General features: G+C 36.6%; 1 protein-coding gene across 1 annotated transcript; it reads left to right on the top strand.

Moving 5' to 3' along the window:
- The first annotated feature begins 246 nt into the window (after positions 1-246).
- On the top strand, positions 247-3,437 carry LOC145005310 (PKS-NRPS hybrid synthetase cheA-like). Its single transcript, XM_078964393.1, has 6 exons — positions 247-358; positions 681-763; positions 837-1,893; positions 1,991-2,428; positions 2,502-2,580; positions 2,876-3,437. The coding sequence occupies exons 1-6, from the start codon at positions 247-249 to the stop codon at positions 3,435-3,437; spliced, it is 2,331 nt and encodes a 776-aa protein (XP_078820519.1).
- The last annotated feature ends 14,807 nt before the right edge of the window (positions 3,438-18,244 follow it).

The following is an 18,244-nucleotide window of genomic DNA, read 5'->3' as shown; positions in this document are numbered from 1 at the left end:
ATAACAGAAAATGAGAGAGAGAGAGAGACAGGGAGAGAGGGAGAGAAATCGATAGGTGGTGGTCCGAATGTCAAAGTTTTTGAAGGAGAAAGAGATGAGGGAGGAACAGATACGGGTGAAGGAGATGAGTGGGACGTTTGGGTGTTGTCGGAAATTCATATATGTAGGGTGGATGAAGAGCGGGGTGTGGCGGAGCTGAGGGGAGACAGATTCGTTGGTGGAGAGATTAAGAAAGAAATGGGCTAGATGAGAGGGGGTGGTGGTCGTCGTTTTCACTTTTGTTGTAACTGTGATCGGAAAATAGATGTTGCTGCCGGCGGTGGAGGTGGTCGCGGCTCCTGGTCAGACGAAGATGGAGGTTGCTCGTGCTCACAGATTTGTGAGGATGAGAGAATTCTTTGATGACGGCTAATAATAGTTTATGATTTTAGGGTTTACTTTCTAATTTATATGGATGGTTTAGGGTTTTAAAAATATTGGATTGGGCTTAAAAATGTTGGGCTTTTTTAAAAACGAAATTTGGATATTTTTCTTAAAAAAAATAGGTCTTTTCTTATAAAATTTATTTAAATAAGCTTTTTTTAGTATTAAAATTTTATAAAATATTTATTTTTATGTATTTCTCATTTTTATATTTGTGCAATATTCTAATTATTTATCTTGTGTTTTTTTTTATTTAGAGATGTTTAAGTTTTTTGGAATCAACTTGTCGGCTAGAGATAAAGATTTTTCTACAAAAACTTCGGCATTTTCTACCGATCAGGTTATATAATTATATCAATTATTATGCTTTCAAATACAACATATATACTAAATCACTTGAAATTTGATTGCAGAAGTTCAAGTCTCGTGAGGAATTATTGGAGTGGACACAAAACACCGCACGTTCTTTAGGATATGTCATTGTTACTAGAAGATCAAAGGCATATGGGAACGGCTACGTGCATACAGTCATACTTATATGTGATCGTGGCAGAGAGTATAAACCTAAAGAGTATACAAGTAGAGCATCTGGAAGCAAAATGACTAATTGTAAATTTCAATTGGAAGGAAAGTATTCAAAAGAACATGATAAATGGACGCTAAGAGTAATATGTGATGAACATAATCATCCACCAGCACAACATATGGAGGGTCATCCATTTGCAAGACGGTTATCTGTCGATGAGACTCGTTTGGTGGCTAATTTAACAAGAAAGAACGTGGCGCCACGTGACATCCTGTCAACATTGAAGGTTCAAAACGAAAACAATGTGTCGACAATTAAAACAATATACAATGCACAACAAAAGATCCGGATGCACGAGCAAGCAGGAAGAACTCCAATGCAGGTTCTTATGTCCCTTTTACACACCAATGATTATGTCTATGAGTTTACTACAGGTGATTCAAATGAGTTAGAAAATTTATTCTTCGTTCATCCAACGTCTTGGAAGATATGGCGTGCATTTCCACATGTGTTGATAATAGATGCCACGTACAAAACCAACAAATATAATAAGCCGTTGGTTCAAATTGTTAGTGTGACATCAACTCAAAAGACATTCTCTATAGGCTTTGCCTTTATACATAGAGAAAAGGAGGCCAACTATACTTGGGTGTTAAATTGTCTAAATTCGACGCTTGATACGTGTATGCACCCACGTGTAATAATCACAGACAGAGAGTTGGCACTCATCAAGGCATGTGAAACAATTTTTCCGGATGCTGCCCGATTACTTTGTAAATGGCATATTGAACAAAACATTTTGAAGCATTGCAACAAAATGACCACGTTGGAAGATGATCGACGCTCTTTTAGATCATTATGGAACTTACTAATTGATTCTCCAACATTGATGGATTACACGGAAAACTACATGCGACTTCAATCAATGTTGATAAAATATCCACGTAAGCTTGTTTTTTTAGCTATATTTCTAAATCATAACCTTCATATTATTATTTATTTACGTATGTGTTAACTATATTTCTAAATCACAACCTTCAGGTGTTTTGAAATACATAGAAGATACTTGGTTGAAGTACAAAGAAATGTTTGTATCTGTTTGGATTGATCAACATCTTAATTTTGGAAACAACACAACCAATAGAGTCGAGAGTGCACATGCCAATTTAAAGAGATTTTTGGACTCTGCAAGTTCTAATCTCGATAGATTTGTGCAACGAATTAATGAAATTGTGCAGTCACAACTTACTTCGATCAATGAAAGCTTTGAAAAAAGCTTAATTTTCCGATATAAGCATCACAATTTGTACTGCTTCGGGTTACTAAGAGGTTTTGTTTCGAACGAAGCTCTTGATATAATTGTAGGAGAGCTCCAAAGGTTAAATGCATCAAAGTTGGACTCCTCAAATTGTGGTTGCAAACTCCATACCAGTTGTGGGTTACCATGTGCTTGCATGCTTTCTGTTTACTTAAACTCAGGTTAGTATGTTCAATTACAACATATATAAATTTTTAAATATTACAAAAATATTTATTTTGTATTTTAATAAAGGTGAAGAAATACCCTTGGATTTAATAGATATCTTTTGGAGAAAATGCAGTATTTCTGATACGAAGCCTGAAAAAAAAAGGCGATATTTGTTGCGACGATGATGTTGAAAAGTATAAAGAAAATTTCAACAAGCAGTCAGAAGCAGGAAAAAAAATTATTTGAAAAAACTAAAAGAGATATACGATCCGCGCACAATTGATGTTGGAGAACCCACAATTCAAAATAAGACCCGCGGACGGCCGAGTATGAAGAAACAACATAAAAAACGTCAACCCACCAAATCAAGCTCCTCCTAGATGCAACGACTCTACCACATCAGAGTTCATTGGGTTGGATTTAAATAAAGAACCTGAAATGCATAATTATTCGTACAGCATTGACTTAAATGAAGAACCACGGATGCATGATCCATTCCTAATGAAGAGTATTCCTGATGTATTTCATGATTACATCGACAAGATGCAAGATGTACTCGGTGATGGAAACAGTGGGTTTCGAGCGGTAGCTATTAGTCTAGGGCACAGTGAAGACCAATGGCTATACATTCGACAACAATTGCTTGAAGAGTTACAAAGTCAATTTTATGCATACCAACAAGTTTTTACTGATGGGTTCAACGAGGTATACAAGTCTTTGTGTTGGTTCGAATCACCTGCGTATTTGCGACATTGGATGATTATGTCTTTGACTGGTTACTTGATTGCCAACAAGTTTGGTGTGAGTGTTCATTGTCTAAGCCATGAACAATCTACAACCTGCTTCCCTCTTTGGAGAGGTCCTGAAGAGTTTCAATCTCACCGAAACATTACAGTGGCACTTGTAGGCAGACATTATTTTTCGGTGTCTTTAAAAGGAAGTTACCCAATGCCTCCCACCACGACATATTGGAATGCTCATAAAAGCTCGTCTGCATCTTTCTGGCAAACTATGTATTGATCGCGTTTCGAATTATACAATCAACATAGGCCTCGTAGTTCTGAAATACCTTGGATACATATCAAGGATTAAGTATGAATGTAATTGAACTCTTTTGATATGTATTGCTTTCAAAATTTTGTTTTATTATTAGTATGTCATATTTGTTGTCTTTTGTTATAGGGTTAATACCTTAAAAACCATTATTTATACATCCTCGTTTCGATTTAACCCCAAATTTATTTTTTGTTCTTCATTTGCCATTATATTTTAGAAAACGTTTCATTTTCGGACCCTTGACCAGTCATCAACAGGTAATGATGACGTGTTAGTTTTTGCATTTTTTTTGTTTGCATTTGGCCCCAACATTTACGTATAAGTTTGCGTTTAACCCCAATATTTTTTGTTCCCCATTTGCCATTATTTTTTAGACAAAATTTCGTTTTAGCCATTGGTCAGTCATGAATAGATATTTTAAAACGTAAGGGTTGAAACTACGACTTGTCATTGAGGGTGAGGCGTGTTACCTAGTAAGCCAATAACTTTTTTTTTTGTATTATCAGTGTTTGTTGTATTTAATCTACACATGTATTTTAAAATGAAGGAAAAATATCTAGTGTAAGTCTTGAATCTGTAACATTTAATAAACAATATGACATGCTAATCTTTAAGCTAATCAAAATTGTTAATCCATTCGTAATTCATCTATAAACAATTGGTTATATTTACCGACATATTTGTTAAGAAACCATATATTTCTAAAGAGTAAAAAATGTGCCTTCTCTTTAAGGGACGAGGCGTGTTAGATGGTAAGTTAATGATTCTTTTTTTGTATTATCAATGTTTGTTGTATTGAATTTAATGTAAACATGTAAGACACCTCGTCCCTTAAAGAGAAGACACATTTTTTACTCTTTAGAAATATATGGTTTCTTAACAAATATGTCGGTAAACATAACCAATTGTTTTTAGATGAATTACGAATGAATTAACAATTTTGATTAGCTTAAAGATTAGCATGTCATATTGTTTATTAGATGTTACAGATTCAAGACTTACACTAGATATTTTTCCTTCATTTTAAAATACATGTGTAGATTAAATACAACAAATATTGATAATACAAAAAAAAAAAATTTATTGGCTTACTAGGTAACACGTCTCACCCTCAATGAGAAGTCGTAGTTTCAACTCTTACGTTTTAAAATATCTATTCGTGACTGACCAATGGCTAAAACGAAATTTTGTCTAAAAAATAATGGCAAATAGAGAACAAAAAATATTGGGGTTAAACGCAAACTTATACGTAAATGTTGGGGCCAAATGCAAACAAAAAAATACAAAAACTGACACGTCATCATTACCTGTTGATGACCGGTCAAAGGTCCGAAAATGAAACGTTTTCTAAAATATAATGGCAAATGAAGAACAAAAAATAAATTTGGGGTTAAATCGAAACGAGGATGTATAAATAATGGTTTTTAAGGTATTAACCATTTGTTATAATATTTTTAAATAAAATAATTTTAATAAATTACATACAAATAACCTAAAAATTATATAAAAAGAAAAATTATATTTAGCCTATTTTATTTTGCAAGTTTAATAACCTAAAAAATATATAAAAAAATTATATTTTACCTATTTTATTTTGCAAGTTTAAAAAATATATAAAAAAATATATTTAACCAATTTTATGTTGCAAGTTTAAAAAAGATTATTAAAATACTTTTATATAAAAAGGTATTATAATTAGTAAAAAATTCATCATTATTTATTAATTACTTAAAAATTATAAATAAAAGGCATAAAATTATTATGTAATGATGGTTATTAAAAGGTAATTATTAATATAATGATTTGTTTATTTAAGGAAAAAAGTAAGGTGATAGATGAGAAGGGTTAGATGGACCCTTGCTGCACCAAACCGGTAAAAAAACCGGATGGTTTTGATGAAATCCACGTAGAGGTAAAAAAAAATAAAAGAAAAAAAAGGCTTATCCGATTTTCCAGGTCCAAACGCTTATCCTAATTTTGAATGAGTCAAACCCCACATATTTTTATTTTTATCAGTGTTGGGTTTCCGATTCCAAAATCGATAGGTTTGGAATCTGAAACGCTATGCCGCCGCCGCCGCCTCCTTTTATCAGGTTGGCTTCTCGCTGTAATTTGGTAAAATGTTCCTGGAATGTCCGTTGGAAATCTGTTAGATCGCTTGCCTATGCAACATGCTCCGACGTGGCCGACTCATCTTCGGATACCAGTCATCCGGTCAGTAAGATTAAGTTTAAGGTTATTAATGAAACCTTGAAGCAGTTAGAGAGTGAACGGAGCAGCGCTTTGTTATTTATCCGTGAATTGAAAGAGTCTGGTTTTAAACATGATTTAGAAACTTACATGTCAGTTGTTCGATTGTTGTGTCATTGGGATTGGGGGAGTATGGATGTAAGGTCAAATAATTTGCTTAATGATGTTATTGATAATACAAATTGGGAAGTTTTTAATTTTGAAATTTCTGATAAACTGTTTGACGCATTGATGGAGGAAAAATTAATAAAAGCTGTTGATGGGTTGGTTGAGGTGTATGCAAGTGTCGGAAAGTTTGAGGAGGCCATGTACACCTTGTCCGAGATGAAAAGTAGGGGTGGACTTGTGGTGTCAACAGAAACGTGTAATTTTGTATTGAACAAGTTGATCATGTGGGACAAAGAGGATATGGTAGAGTCGGTTTACAGAGAACTGAAGAGGAATGGGTTGATCCCGAATGTGTATACATATGGGATGCTGATTAGAGGACATGGTAGGAAGGGTTGTTTGAAAGAAGCTTGGGACGTGTTTCGACAAATGGAAGAGGCTGGAATCGAACCTAATGCTTTCATTTATAGTAGGTATATTCATGTGCTTTGCTGCAATGGGAAAACTGATTTAGCCTTTCAGGTTGTAAAGGATTTGAATAAGCCGCTGCTTGATGTTTTTTCATATGCTTGTGTCATTCGAGGTTTTATAAAAGAATCGAAGCTACAAGATGCAGAAGATGTGTTGCTTCATGAAATGAAGCTTAGAGAAGTTGTCCCAGATGCGCGTTGTTATGGAGCATTAATTCGAGGCTATTGTGAGAAAGGGGACATTGTTAAGGCATTGGTTCTCTGTAAGGAAATGGAATCAAGAGGTATTCAAACAATCGATCATGGGTATGTGAGGTGGATGATGCAATACTTGTGCGGTTTGGGCATGCTTGATGAAGCTCTATACGTGTTCAAGCATTTTAAGCAGCAATCAAGGGTTTTCCTTGATGGGGTCTCGTTTAGTATTGCGATTGATGCTGCATGTAAACTAGGGAAAATGGATGATGCCATGGGGTTGCTAGAACAGATGAAAGGCAACAAAATCAAGCCTATTGTTATGCACACACTAGGTTCCAAACCTACAGGTAACATCACACACACACACACACTATATATATATATATATATATATATATATATATATATATAGAGAGAGAGAGAGAGAGAGAGAGAACCTGGTACACAAACTTATTTATATTCCGTTGCATTGTTTAAGTCTAGAAATTTCCTACAAATTCCTAGTTCGCTTAAACGAATGCTCTGATACCAACTGTGACATCCCCAATTTCACGGCCAGAAAAGACCGATTTGTTTATGCTTTGTTTTATAAATCAGAGTGATCGTTTAAAGAAAACGGTTGCGGAATTTGTTCCCAAAATAAAATATGATAACCATTTATCAAAACATTTCTCGAAAAGAATGTATTTTCATTAAATAATAAAAACTCGGGATGTCATGTTCCTTACAAACCAAAAGCATAAACAATATAAAATAGACCTTACAATAGTTATTCAACTACTGATCTATAATCCAAAATCTCTCGTCAAGTCCTCCAACTTATACCCTAGTGCCATTACCTGTAATGAAAAGAAAACTGAGTGGGTCAGGCTTGGGAGCCTGGTGAGAATATAGGATTTTCAACCCACAATAATATAATTATTATATGTAATCAGCAAACGATCAACCCAATCACCCGTCCCCATTATCTTCTTAACGTTTTACCCTAAGAACCAACTATCCTTCATTCATTTATTCATAAGGAATTTGGCACGAATTCCATTGCTGCCAAAGCTTATTTATCAAGTACTAAATCCATAGTTATCTGGCGCTAACTCCATAGTCACCAAAGTTCACTTAACAAGCGCTAACTCCATAGTCGCCAAGGTCTACTCAACAAGCGCTAATTCCATAGTCGCCAAGGTTTACTCAACAAGCGCTAACTCCATAGTCGCCAAGGTTTACTCAACAAGAACTAACTCCATAGTCGCCAAGGTTTACTCAACGAGCGCTAACTCCATAGTCACCAAGTTTCATCAAATAGGCATAAAGTCACATCGTCGCCAAGGTTTATACAATAGGCGCTAACTCCATAGTCACCAACTATTCCATCTAACTATGTTCTACCCAACAATTTTGTAGATATAAACACTTACACAGTTTAGATCATTTAACACCTGTATAAAACTCCAATTTCCATGCCCATCTCAAATAGACAAATAACATATAAACACATAGCATGTATTTCATAGCAAATACTTCACATTTATGTGTTAGAAGAAAGTAACTACACACCCACACATATAAACAACAATATACTTAATACACTCAAACCATACATGTATTATTATCGTGTTTATGAAAGGTAGTATACACTCACTTGATCAGAAGATGATCGGACAGCACTACGACTTGCAGAAGTAGTAATCCTCAGTAGATCTGGAAGATCTCCACAAAAATCGAACTTCTCGCGGGCAGAGCTTCGACTCAGGAACCGCACTTCTCGGGATCTTCGGGATCTCGGGACTTGCCTCGGGGCTCGAGAATAATACCGGGGCTTCGGGGTATTTCTGGCACGCAAAACGATGCAAAACGGGAGAGAGAAGAGAGAAAATTGGCGAAAGAGCCGGCTGCCCTCGCATCCTATTTATAGGAGGCTGGAGCATCGGAGTACGCGGGGCGTACGCATCCGAATTCGTCACTGCATGCATCATCCGAAGAACTCGAGTGCGAAGGTCGTCATGCTTCGCTGTATGCGGGGCGTACTTCGGATGAGTCCGATGACTCGTCTTCGGATAAGGTCGGGATTTAATAATTAAATTTAATTATTAATTCATTAATAAACTTCGAAAATTCATATCTTCTTCATACGAACTCCGTTTTCGACGTTCTTTATATCCACGCGTAGGTGAGACTACACTCTACGACTTTCGTTTAGACTCCGTCGGCTAATTTTGAATTTTATTTTTATTATTTATTTTTAATAGGTCGGGACAGAAAATTTCGTTATAAATTCATAACTTCTTCGTCCGACGTCCGTTCTTGCCTAACTTTTCGTCGTTTCGCTACTAACAACGAGATCTTCGATTCTCGTTTAGATCGCTAAGGCTAAATATCACTCTAACATGAATTCACTTTTTACGTCATTCAGCGTTGTGTCGGTTCTGTTGCGAAACTTCAACAGGTCATAACTCCTTCGTTATAACTCGGATTTTGGCATTCTTTATATGCACGGAAACCTTGTAACATATACTACAACTTAGTTAGGATTATTTATCCTAAATAGTCTTCTATCAAAAAGTCATTTTTGACGCTTATTGTCTCTAAATTGACTAGCCCTGATCTACGGGCGTTACAATTATCTTCCCCTTGGGATGATTACGTCCCGGAATCATCAACGAAAATAGAACTTGTATAATGATTCCATACACTATCTCTTCATCCTAGGTAATAACTGTAAATTTTATGTTTCCTCGAAAGAGTATTTAACTCTATGGCTTTCTTGACCGCAGACGATACCCAATCTTGCGTCTGCTTATCGTACTATGTTGTACTTTCAATCATAACTTCCAAGTTACAAAATAAGTCCTTATTGTGGACTCCTTCTTCTTCTCAGGATAAATACTTTCATTTATCTATTGTAACAACCGATGGGTCGTGTTCTAATGACCTCTCATCGAATGATGCAATGCTTAGACTCAGGTCTCTTAGAGTTAAATTCCAAAATGGAATATACCTTCCTTCATATTCTAATGTGATATAATAACATTTCAGCTTGTAGCACTTCTACCTGCAAACTTCTTTTAGCAACGAGCGCGGCACTATCAATCGCATTAACTTCAACCTTCTAACTTAAGTCAGATGTCACATCTAACTTGGTCCTCTAGACCACGTAACATACTCCTCGTAGTCGAACTCAAATTTAAATATGACCACTAGGGTCGGAACAAGAACCATCTTACTAGTCATTACCGAAACAATAGTAATGACATACCAGAATAAAATGGAATCAATCACTAGCTTCTTGGTAACCTTGTGACTTTCCCTGATCCAAGTGCGAGTCTTGTGCTTCCAGTAGTATATGCATCTACTACCTTTCACACCTACTCATACTCGTCCCAAGTATTGTCCCGTAGTCGACCAAGTCACCATACAATAAAATCACAAAACAATTTAACACATACGAATGTGTCCAAGTAATCATAAACAATTTCCCTAGACTCTACTAGGACTTCTTCATTGCTCAATCTTCAATCATCAACTCTACTTCAACTCAATTGGTGATGAAAATATCAGACGATGAGACAACTTCAAGAACTTCACCAATCGTTCAATCATCCTGCCAATTGAAGGTGTACTTTACACGTACCGTACTCCTCTAAACGTACTTTTATTTCATAGACATACTCTAAAGGCAAGATACCACTCTTACGATATCTTCTGATAGGTGTCATCCACTATCATTAGCCTTCTTCATTTCCTCCATTTACTCAATTTCTCTACGAGTCTTCACCATGACCCCTTGTACATCCAAGCAGACATTCAGTGTACCAAGCGAGAATTTTAAGATAAGAAAGCTTTAATTACGATAAATGTATAAATCTCCTTATCACCCCGAAACGTTTACATGCTAGTTCTAATATCGTAGCCATACGCTTAGAATCCTAAACACATAAGGTTTCCAGATCTGGTCAGCAACAGACCATAGATCCGAACAAATAATAGCATCAATATAGCCATCACACAAAACATTTAGCACGTAAAAGCATTTTAGGCATCACTCCTAAAATAAACTAGTGCTTGTGTCAGTTTAGGTGTACTACCTAACATATTTTAGACACACTCCTCACAATCATTACTTAGCATTCTAGGTTTAAGTCTAGAAATTTCCTACAAATTCCTAGTTCGCTTAAACGAATGCTCTGATACCAACTGTGACATCCCCAATTTCACGGCCAGAAAAGACCGATTTGTTTATGCTTTGTTTTATAAATCAGAGTGATCGTTTAAAGAAAACGGTTGCGGAATTTGTTCCCAAAATAAAATATGATAACCATTTATCAAAACATTTCTCGAAAAGAATGTATTTTCATTAAATAATAAAAACTCGGGATGTCATGTTCCTTACAAACCAAAAGCATAAACAATATAAAATAGACCTTACAATAGTTATTCAACTACTGATCTATAATCCAAAATCTCTCGTCAAGTCCTCCAACTTATACCCTAGTGCCATTACCTGTAATGAAAAGAAAACTGAGTGGGTCAGGCTTGGGAGCCTGGTGAGAATATAGGATTTTCAACCCACAATAATATAATTATTATATGTAATCAGCAAACGATCAACCCAATCACCCGTCCCCATTATCTTCTTAACGTTTTACCCTAAGAACCAACTATCCTTCATTCATTTATTCATAAGGAATTTGGCACGAATTCCATTGCTGCCAAAGCTTATTTATCAAGTACTAAATCCATAGTTATCTGGCGCTAACTCCATAGTCACCAAAGTTCACTTAACAAGCGCTAACTCCATAGTCGCCAAGGTCTACTCAACAAGCGCTAATTCCATAGTCGCCAAGGTTTACTCAACAAGCGCTAACTCCATAGTCGCCAAGGTTTACTCAACAAGAACTAACTCCATAGTCGCCAAGGTTTACTCAACGAGCGCTAACTCCATAGTCACCAAGTTTCATCAAATAGGCATAAAGTCACATCGTCGCCAAGGTTTATACAATAGGCGCTAACTCCATAGTCACCAACTATTCCATCTAACTATGTTCTACCCAACAATTTTGTAGATATAAACACTTACACAGTTTAGATCATTTAACACCTGTATAAAACTCCAATTTCCATGCCCATCTCAAATAGACAAATAACATATAAACACATAGCATGTATTTCATAGCAAATACTTCACATTTATGTGTTAGAAGAAAGTAACTACACACCCACACATATAAACAACAATATACTTAATACACTCAAACCATACATGTATTATTATCGTGTTTATGAAAGGTAGTATACACTCACTTGATCAGAAGATGATCGGACAGCACTACGACTTGCAGAAGTAGTAATCCTCAGTAGATCTGGAAGATCTCCACAAAAATCGAACTTCTCGCGGGCAGAGCTTCGACTCAGGAACCGCACTTCTCGGGATCTTCGGGATCTCGGGACTTGCCTCGGGGCTCGAGAATAATACCGGGGCTTCGGGGTATTTCTGGCACGCAAAACGATGCAAAACGGGAGAGAGAAGAGAGAAAATTGGCGAAAGAGCCGGCTGCCCTCGCATCCTATTTATAGGAGGCTGGAGCATCGGAGTACGCGGGGCGTACGCATCCGAATTCGTCACTGCATGCATCATCCGAAGAACTCGAGTGCGAAGGTCGTCATGCTTCGCTGTATGCGGGGCGTACTTCGGATGAGTCCGATGACTCGTCTTCGGATAAGGTCGGGATTTAATAATTAAATTTAATTATTAATTCATTAATAAACTTCGAAAATTCATATCTTCTTCATACGAACTCCGTTTTCGACGTTCTTTATATCCACGCGTAGGTGAGACTACACTCTACGACTTTCGTTTAGACTCCGTCGGCTAATTTTGAATTTTATTTTTATTATTTATTTTTAATAGGTCGGGACAGAAAATTTCGTTATAAATTCATAACTTCTTCGTCCGACGTCCGTTCTTGCCTAACTTTTCGTCGTTTCGCTACTAACAACGAGATCTTCGATTCTCGTTTAGATCGCTAAGGCTAAATATCACTCTAACATGAATTCACTTTTTACGTCATTCAGCGTTGTGTCGGTTCTGTTGCGAAACTTCAACAGGTCATAACTCCTTCGTTATAACTCGGATTTTGGCATTCTTTATATGCACGGAAACCTTGTAACATATACTACAACTTAGTTAGGATTATTTATCCTAAATAGTCTTCTATCAAAAAGTCATTTTTGACGCTTATTGTCTCTAAATTGACTAGCCCTGATCTACGGGCGTTACAATTATCTTCCCCTTGGGATGATTACGTCCCGGAATCATCAACGAAAATAGAACTTGTATAATGATTCCATACACTATCTCTTCATCCTAGGTAATAACTGTAAATTTTATGTTTCCTCGAAAGAGTATTTAACTCTATGGCTTTCTTGACCGCAGACGATACCCAATCTTGCGTCTGCTTATCGTACTATGTTGTACTTTCAATCATAACTTCCAAGTTACAAAATAAGTCCTTATTGTGGACTCCTTCTTCTTCTCAGGATAAATACTTTCATTTATCTATTGTAACAACCGATGGGTCGTGTTCTAATGACCTCTCATCGAATGATGCAATGCTTAGACTCAGGTCTCTTAGAGTTAAATTCCAAAATGGAATATACCTTCCTTCATATTCTAATGTGATATAATAACATTTCAGCTTGTAGCACTTCTACCTGCAAACTTCTTTTAGCAACGAGCGCGGCACTATCAATCGCATTAACTTCAACCTTCTAACTTAAGTCAGATGTCACATCTAACTTGGTCCTCTAGACCACGTAACATACTCCTCGTAGTCGAACTCAAATTTAAATATGACCACTAGGGTCGGAACAAGAACCATCTTACTAGTCATTACCGAAACAATAGTAATGACATACCAGAATAAAATGGAATCAATCACTAGCTTCTTGGTAACCTTGTGACTTTCCCTGATCCAAGTGCGAGTCTTGTGCTTCCAGTAGTATATGCATCTACTACCTTTCACACCTACTCATACTCGTCCCAAGTATTGTCCCGTAGTCGACCAAGTCACCATACAATAAAATCACAAAACAATTTAACACGTACGAATGTGTCCAAGTAATCATAAACAATTTCCCTAGACTCTACTAGGACTTCTTCATTGCTCAATCTTCAATCATCAACTCTACTTCAACTCAATTGGTGATGAAAATATCAGACGATGAGACAACTTCAAGAACTTCACCAATCGTTCAATCATCCTGCCAATTGAAGGTGTACTTTACACGTACCGTACTCCTCTAAACGTACTTTTATTTCATAGACATACTCTAAAGGCAAGATACCACTCTTACGATATCTTCTGATAGGTGTCATCCACTATCATTAGCCTTCTTCATTTCCTCCATTTACTCAATTTCTCTACGAGTCTTCACCATGACCCCTTGTACATCCAAGCAGACATTCAGTGTACCAAGCGAGAATTTTAAGATAAGAAAGCTTTAATTACGATAAATGTATAAATCTCCTTATCACCCCGAAACGTTTACATGCTAGTTCTAATATCGTAGCCATACGCTTAGAATCCTAAACACATAAGGTTTCCAGATCTGGTCAGCAACAGACCATAGATCCGAACAAATAATAGCCTCAATATAGCCATCACACAAAACATTTAGCACGTAAAAGCATTTTAGGCATCACTCCTAAAATAAACTAGTGCTTGTGTCAGTTTAGGTGTACTACCTAACATATTTTAGACACACTCCTCACAATCATTACTTAGCATTCTAGGTTTAAGTCTAGAAATTTCCTACAAATTCCTAGTTCGCTTAAACGAATGCTCTGATACCAACTGTGACATCCCCAATTTCACGGCCAGAAAAGACCGATTTGTTTATGCTTTGTTTTATAAATCAGAGTGATCGTTTAAAGAAAACGGTTGCGGAATTTGTTCCCAAAATAAAATATGATAACCATTTATCAAAACATTTCTCGAAAAGAATGTATTTTCATTAAATAATAAAAACTCGGGATGTCATGTTCCTTACAAACCAAAAGCATAAACAATATAAAATAGACCTTACAATAGTTATTCAACTACTGATCTATAATCCAAAATCTCTCGTCAAGTCCTCCAACTTATACCCTAGTGCCATTACCTGTAATGAAAAGAAAACTGAGTGGGTCAGGCTTGGGAGCCTGGTGAGAATATAGGATTTTCAACCCACAATAATATAATTATTATATGTAATCAGCAAACGATCAACCCAATCACCCGTCCCCATTATCTTCTTAACGTTTTACCCTAAGAACCAACTATCCTTCATTCATTTATTCATAAGGAATTTGGCACGAATTCCATTGCTGCCAAAGCTTATTTATCAAGTACTAAATCCATAGTTATCTGGCGCTAACTCCATAGTCACCAAAGTTCACTTAACAAGCGCTAACTCCATAGTCGCCAAGGTCTACTCAACAAGCGCTAATTCCATAGTCGCCAAGGTTTACTCAACAAGCGCTAACTCCATAGTCGCCAAGGTTTACTCAACAAGAACTAACTCCATAGTCGCCAAGGTTTACTCAACGAGCGCTAACTCCATAGTCACCAAGTTTCATCAAATAGGCATAAAGTCACATCGTCGCCAAGGTTTATACAATAGGCGCTAACTCCATAGTCACCAACTATTCCATCTAACTATGTTCTACCCAACAATTTTGTAGATATAAACACTTACACAGTTTAGATCATTTAACACCTGTATAAAACTCCAATTTCCATGCCCATCTCAAATAGACAAATAACATATAAACACATAGCATGTATTTCATAGCAAATACTTCACATTTATGTGTTAGAAGAAAGTAACTACACACCCACACATATAAACAACAATATACTTAATACACTCAAACCATACATGTATTATTATCGTGTTTATGAAAGGTAGTATACACTCACTTGATCAGAAGATGATCGGACAGCACTACGACTTGCAGAAGTAGTAATCCTCAGTAGATCTGGAAGATCTCCACAAAAATCGAACTTCTCGCGGGCAGAGCTTCGACTCAGGAACCGCACTTCTCGGGATCTTCGGGATCTCGGGACTTGCCTCGGGGCTCGAGAATAATACCGGGGCTTCGGGGTATTTCTGGCACGCAAAACGATGCAAAACGGGAGAGAGAAGAGAGAAAATTGGCGAAAGAGCCGGCTGCCCTCGCATCCTATTTATAGGAGGCTGGAGCATCGGAGTACGCGGGGCGTACGCATCCGAATTCGTCACTGCATGCATCATCCGAAGAACTCGAGTGCGAAGGTCGTCATGCTTCGCTGTATGCGGGGCGTACTTCGGATGAGTCCGATGACTCGTCTTCGGATAAGGTCGGGATTTAATAATTAAATTTAATTATTAATTCATTAATAAACTTCGAAAATTCATATCTTCTTCATACGAACTCCGTTTTCGACGTTCTTTATATCCACGCGTAGGTGAGACTACACTCTACGACTTTCGTTTAGACTCCGTCGGCTAATTTTGAATTTTATTTTTATTATTTATTTTTAATAGGTCGGGACAGAAAATTTCGTTATAAATTCATAACTTCTTCGTCCGACGTCCGTTCTTGCCTAACTTTTCGTCGTTTCGCTACTAACAACGAGATCTTCGATTCTCGTTTAGATCGCTAAGGCTAAATATCACTCTAACATGAATTCACTTTTTACGTCATTCAGCGTTGTGTCGGTTCTGTTGCGAAACTTCAACAGGTCATAACTCCTTCGTTATAACTCGGATTTTGGCATTCTTTATATGCACGGAAACCTTGTAACATATACTACAACTTAGTTAGGATTATTTATCCTAAATAGTCTTCTATCAAAAAGTCATTTTTGACGCTTATTGTCTCTAAATTGACTAGCCCTGATCTACGGGCGTTACAATTATCTTCCCCTTGGGATGATTACGTCCCGGAATCATCAACGAAAATAGAACTTGTATAATGATTCCATACACTATCTCTTCATCCTAGGTAATAACTGTAAATTTTATGTTTCCTCGAAAGAGTATTTAACTCTATGGCTTTCTTGACCGCAGACGATACCCAATCTTGCGTCTGCTTATCGTACTATGTTGTACTTTCAATCATAACTTCCAAGTTACAAAATAAGTCCTTATTGTGGACTCCTTCTTCTTCTCAGGATAAATACTTTCATTTATCTATTGTAACAACCGATGGGTCGTGTTCTAATGACCTCTCATCGAATGATGCAATGCTTAGACTCAGGTCTCTTAGAGTTAAATTCCAAAATGGAATATACCTTCCTTCATATTCTAATGTGATATAATAACATTTCAGCTTGTAGCACTTCTACCTGCAAACTTCTTTTAGCAACGAGCGCGGCACTATCAATCGCATTAACTTCAACCTTCTAACTTAAGTCAGATGTCACATCTAACTTGGTCCTCTAGACCACGTAACATACTCCTCGTAGTCGAACTCAAATTTAAATATGACCACTAGGGTCGGAACAAGAACCATCTTACTAGTCATTACCGAAACAATAGTAATGACATACCAGAATAAAATGGAATCAATCACTAGCTTCTTGGTAACCTTGTGACTTTCCCTGATCCAAGTGCGAGTCTTGTGCTTCCAGTAGTATATGCATCTACTACCTTTCACACCTACTCATACTCGTCCCAAGTATTGTCCCGTAGTCGACCAAGTCACCATACAATAAAATCACAAAACAATTTAACACATACGAATGTGTCCAAGTAATCATAAACAATTTCCCTAGACTCTACTAGGACTTCTTCATTGCTCAATCTTCAATCATCAACTCTACTTCAACTCAATTGGTGATGAAAATATCAGACGATGAGACAACTTCAAGAACTTCACCAATCGTTCAATCATCCTGCCAATTGAAGGTGTACTTTACACGTACCGTACTCCTCTAAACGTACTTTTATTTCATAGACATACTCTAAAGGCAAGATACCACTCTTACGATATCTTCTGATAGGTGTCATCCACTATCATTAGCCTTCTTCATTTCCTCCATTTACTCAATTTCTCTACGAGTCTTCACCATGACCCCTTGTACATCCAAGCAGACATTCAGTGTACCAAGCGAGAATTTTAAGATAAGAAAGCTTTAATTACGATAAATGTATAAATCTCCTTATCACCCCGAAACGTTTACATGCTAGTTCTAATATCGTAGCCATACGCTTAGAATCCTAAACACATAAGGTTTCCAGATCTGGTCAGCAACAGACCATAGATCCGAACAAATAATAGCATCAATATAGCCATCACACAAAACATTTAGCACGTAAAAGCATTTTAGGCATCACTCCTAAAATAAACTAGTGCTTGTGTCAGTTTAGGTGTACTACCTAACATATTTTAGACACACTCCTCACAATCATTACTTAGCATTCTAGGTTTAAGTCTAGAAATTTCCTACAAATTCCTAGTTCGCTTAAACGAATGCTCTGATACCAACTGTGACATCCCCAATTTCACGGCCAGAAAAGACCGATTTGTTTATGCTTTGTTTTATAAATCAGAGTGATCGTTTAAAGAAAACGGTTGCGGAATTTGTTCCCAAAATAAAATATGATAACCATTTATCAAAACATTTCTCGAAAAGAATGTATTTTCATTAAATAATAAAAACTCGGGATGTCATGTTCCTTACAAACCAAAAGCATAAACAATATAAAATAGACCTTACAATA

Source organism: Lactuca saligna, chromosome 1, assembly GCF_052625555.1.
Source record: "Lactuca saligna cultivar CGN05327 chromosome 1, ASM5262555v1, whole genome shotgun sequence".
Taxonomy (NCBI): Eukaryota; Viridiplantae; Streptophyta; class Magnoliopsida; order Asterales; family Asteraceae; genus Lactuca; species Lactuca saligna.
The sequence above is the reverse complement of the archived record's forward strand: the minus strand, read 5'-3'. Positions and strand labels throughout refer to the sequence as shown.